This window comes from Episyrphus balteatus, chromosome 1 (genome assembly GCF_945859705.1).
Source record: "Episyrphus balteatus chromosome 1, idEpiBalt1.1, whole genome shotgun sequence".
Taxonomy (NCBI): domain Eukaryota; kingdom Metazoa; phylum Arthropoda; class Insecta; order Diptera; family Syrphidae; genus Episyrphus; species Episyrphus balteatus.
Genome location: NC_079134.1, coordinates 95,844,554 through 95,849,133, shown reverse-complemented (window position 1 = coordinate 95,849,133; position 4,580 = coordinate 95,844,554). Strand labels below are relative to the sequence as shown.

General features: G+C 34.1%; 1 protein-coding gene across 1 annotated transcript; it reads right to left on the bottom strand.

The window, feature by feature from the left end:
* Positions 1 to 1,188: 1,188 nt before the first annotated feature.
* On the bottom strand, positions 1,189 to 1,936 carry LOC129906971 (peptidyl-prolyl cis-trans isomerase Fkbp12). Its single transcript, XM_055982968.1, has 2 exons — positions 1,781 to 1,936; positions 1,189 to 1,717 (listed from the first exon to the last, which is right to left on the bottom strand). Exons 1-2 carry the CDS (start codon positions 1,815 to 1,817, stop codon positions 1,428 to 1,430), a joined length of 327 nt encoding a protein of 108 aa, XP_055838943.1. The 5' UTR covers positions 1,818 to 1,936; the 3' UTR covers positions 1,189 to 1,427.
* Positions 1,937 to 4,580: the final 2,644 nt, after the last annotated feature.

The following is a 4,580-nucleotide window of genomic DNA, read 5'->3' as shown; positions in this document are numbered from 1 at the left end:
AAAGTATCAATATTATCTGTATAGGCAGGTACTCAGATTTTGAAATTTATGTATGTGGTTTGTGGAGGTGACATATTTTTGTCTGTTATCCTAAATAGTAGAAAAATTTAGTAGGTATCTTAATTAGAGCATTATTATATCAAGCACTAAATGAGCATCAAATTCCTGCATTCTCAGATATTGTAGGTAATCTACTTTGTTGAGGTGCTAACTTTTCTTTTGTCGAAGTGACGTCATCAAAGACTAGCTTTTTGGCATATAAGACCGGAATGGATTGCGATTTAAAGTTTTAATGTAACTTTTTGCAGAGTGTCACATCATATTTATTATTTGGCATTTTTAGTTTTTTTGAAAAAGATTATCCAAAAAACTGCATCTGTTGCAGCCGATTTTATGGTCAAATCATGGAGCAACAAATTCAATATAAGAGCAACTAATTATCACTAAAATCCTGCATACTCAGATTTTGGAAACAAGGGGGTGTGGGTGCTATCTTGACGTCAAGATAGCACCCACACCCTTTCTATCAATTTTGAGGGTGAAGGGGAAATTCAAGAATAGAGCAACTAATTAGCAACAAATTATTGCATACCTACTTATTTTTTTAAATTTTTAGGTTTTTCTTGGTGTGGGTGCTATCTTGACGTTTTGATTTGTTCCACAATTTCCACAATGCATTTTGGACATGAAGGTGAAAAGGTGTTGAGAGGCCCTTTAATTTGATACCATTTTTGTTGTTGTGGGTTAAATATTGGGGAATTTAGATTTTTTGAGAAAACTATTGAAGTGCATTTCAAGGTCAAATCTTGGAGCAACAAATTCAAGATTGGAGCAACTAATTAGCAACAAACAACTGCGTACTCAGTTTTTTTGAAATGTTGGGTTTTTAATGGGTGTGGGTGCTATCTTGACGTCAAGATAGCACCCACACCCTGTCCATCAATTTTGAGGGGGAAGGAGTGGAGCAACAAATTCGAGATGAGAGCAACTAATTAGCAACAAATTACTGCATACTCAGATTTTGGAAATTTAGGGGTGTGGGTGCTATCTTGACGGACCTGATAGAATCGCTTATTGTGCCTCAGATTTTGTAAAAACTCTATCTCGACATAAGTTGACTTATGTTGGTATTCCTTATTGCCACAGATTTAAGAACAGCTAGTTTTCATGGTTCATAAAAAGAATGTGTACTTTCATAGTCTATTTATTGCAGGTTTATAAGATCATAGAAAAACATTATGGATACAGTTGACGTTAAACACAAGCTTACCGTCTAATGTTTAGCATTCACGAGTAGCCTTTCGTACTTAAATCGCAGTTATAACTAAATAAAAATGTGTTAGATACTTTCAAAATGCATAGTTATTAAAATTTAAGATGCCTATTGGCCTTAGTTTTGCTGCTGCAATTTGATGATAAATTGTTAATTATTCTACTTTGAGCAGTTCTACATCAAACGTCAATGTAGCGTTTGGTGGAATGATGCCTGGATGGCCACGACTTCCATAAGCGTAGTCCGGCGAGCAAACAAGCTTTGCGCGTTGACCAAGAGACAATTGCTTGACACCTTCGTCCCAGCCACGAATTACTTCACCCCGACCAATAGTAAATTTGAATGGTTTACCGCGGTCGCGAGAAGAATCGAATTTAGTCCCATTATCGAGAGTACCAGTGTAGTGGACAGAAACAAGTTGACCGCTTTTAGGGTATGTACTTCCTGTAAAAAATAATTAAAATCAATATGGAGCCGAAATAATTATTATTAACTTCAGTGGTTTACCATCACCAGGAGTAATTGGAATAACGTCTACGCCCATATTTAGGTACAAGAAATTCTTTTCGATAATGAAAAATCAAAAATTATTAACAAACTGTACAAAATGTATAGCGTGGTGGAGAAGAAATTTTCAATATTGGATGTCATGGATTACGTTTGGCAATTTTTCCAATGACAGGTCTTCTTTGTTTTTGTAATCATTAGATTGCATTCCACTGGAAAACTCATTGCATTTTCTTCATAAGGCCGTGTGTAAATCATTGTAGGTCTGTTTGGGTTCTTTTTGGACAGAAATATGAAACCTGTCAAATTTTAAGGAGTGGGGCATAAACAAAAAATACCAAGCCTCACAGTACACATAATAAGGTAATATATTCCGAACGTTGTCAAAATTTGTTTGTCAAAAATGGGCACCAATCTGTCAGGTCGGCCTTTAATTTTTATATTTCAATCGCTGTAAACAGGAAATTTGTTTTTGTTTTAATTTATAAAATGTCATTTGAAAGAATTATAAATTAAAAAACAACAAATTTTCTTCGTGTTTCGTCGCGGAAAATGGTAAATAATTGTGTACTGTGACCAAGCCTGGAAACTCGGCAGTCAACTGACGTTTACCTACAAGCTGCGAGGAGTGGTGAATGTCGTGAACCTATCGTTGAGTTCGTGTCCGATGAGTGGTGAATGTCGTGAATCTATAAATGTGTGCGTGTTAACGTCATTTACCAACGTGGTAGCTTTCATATTTATTCACAGACAACACTGTACACAACAAGGTTTTGGGGGGAAAGATGTACGAAAGTTTCCAGTCTTGGTATTTTTTGTTTATGGAGTGGGGATTAAATACTCTCAGAGAAAGAAAAATTGTGTAAAAGTACCCAAACGCTTTTGGCACAAAATTTTCTGCTAATTTTTCTACAATGACAAAAATGTAAACAACACCAGTTACCTAAAAAAAAATAAAGAAACGAAAAATATCAAAACATTTTGTTTTGTTTTACAAACACTTTTTTTATTATTAAATAAAAAAAAAACAAGAAAAAGCCACGCAGCCATGTTCTAGTTTGTTTTGCTTATGTTGTGAGACAAGAAAAAATAAAGAAAAACAGAGAAAGCATTACCTTTGACAGATTTCAGATTTTTCCCTTCAAGCAAACAGGTCCGACCTCGGTCCGAATCTGCTCCGCCTGAGGTGGAGCTGAGTCCGACTTCGGATCAGAAACTGGTCCGAAGGCGGCTCAAATTAGTATGGAAATTATAATAAACGCGAAGTCGATTGCATATGTATTAGTGTGGTGAAAATCTCCATTCCGAGAAAACGGAGGCGAAGTCGGACCGTATGACTTCATGTGTATCACGTCCGTATGCATTGGCCCACCTGATTGATCGACTTTCAGTTCGATCTGTGATTTTTTTCATTATTACTTGGGGGTTTTATGCTGCGGTTCAACACACTTAATTTGAAGCTTATGGTATTGGTGGCTGGTCCAAATTGATGTGGTACACTTGGGCGGATGGTTATTAGATTGTTTGTCATTTTTCGACGAATAACCTTAGGTAGATTATAGCTTTGGTTGCTTCTCCACGTAATTGCTCTGCTTAACGTTTGATTTTACTTCTAAGTTTTGAAGAGAGTTTGCTTTGAGAGTTAGCTTTTGTCTCAAATCGACATGATGGTTTAAAAAACAACTAATTAATGTTGCAATATTCAAATTAGCAGCTAGTGAATAAACATCGTCTCACATATAAGCGATTAAATAAATTCCTCCGTTGTTGTCGTATCACTGTTAAATGCATTGATATTTTCTCCGCCATTTTTTGTTTCGCCTTTGTCCAGCACATTATTTCCTAGAAGAAATCTTCAAAGATTGACTTTTATAACGTTTAAAGACAGAAATGCTATTCATTTGTATACAATAGTTATTTCACTAGGTCAATTTATAGGAGAATGGCTAAAGTAGTGCTAAGTTTAACTAATTTTTAATAAAAAAAATATAGACAAAAGAAAATAATGATTAAAATGATAGGGACTAGGGACGTGATGTCAACAGATTGCATTTGTTTCCAACTTGCATGTTTGTGGTTAAAATAATTATAATTATTACGGTGGACCAAGTCACTTTTTGCCTGGTTTAAAAAAAACTTACTTAATAACCTATTATTAAGTCACAAATGGGACCAAAGGAGGTCCATGTTAAATAGTTAAAATTTCTCTGTTTTTATCCTATTAACCATGGTTTGCAAAACAAAAACTATTTTTATTTACATTACGAAATTCAAGTCGTGTATAAATATATGATGATTTTGTTTATCCTATTATGAATTCAAGTCTTAATTAATAGATACTTTGATATATAAGAATAATATTTGCATGTTAAGTTAAGATCAAACTTGTTAAATAATATAAAAGATATGTTGTCATTAACTGATGGGAGTAAGGATCTCGATGGGTCGTTTTAAAAAAGAAAGCTGGAAGAATTATTAAAAAAACATCATTGATCTTCAGTCAATTTTTTCTAACAAACTTTGTACGAAGTTTTGTGAACTTTGTTGATTTCGATTTCAATATTAGTTTCCAAAACCTGCTTATTTCACCCCCATTTTGTTTTGGTAGTCGGTAATTATGTACTTAACATAACTGATTTTATTTATTGAATTTATTAGATCCTTTCTGTAGCAAAGTTATTATAGGTCGTTTCAAATCAAAAGTCCTGACTCTGAGTTTATTTTCTCCCTTCCAATAAAATTGAGAACAAATAAACAAAAAACTCAATTTTATTGGCTCATTGCGACAAATCAACTCAAA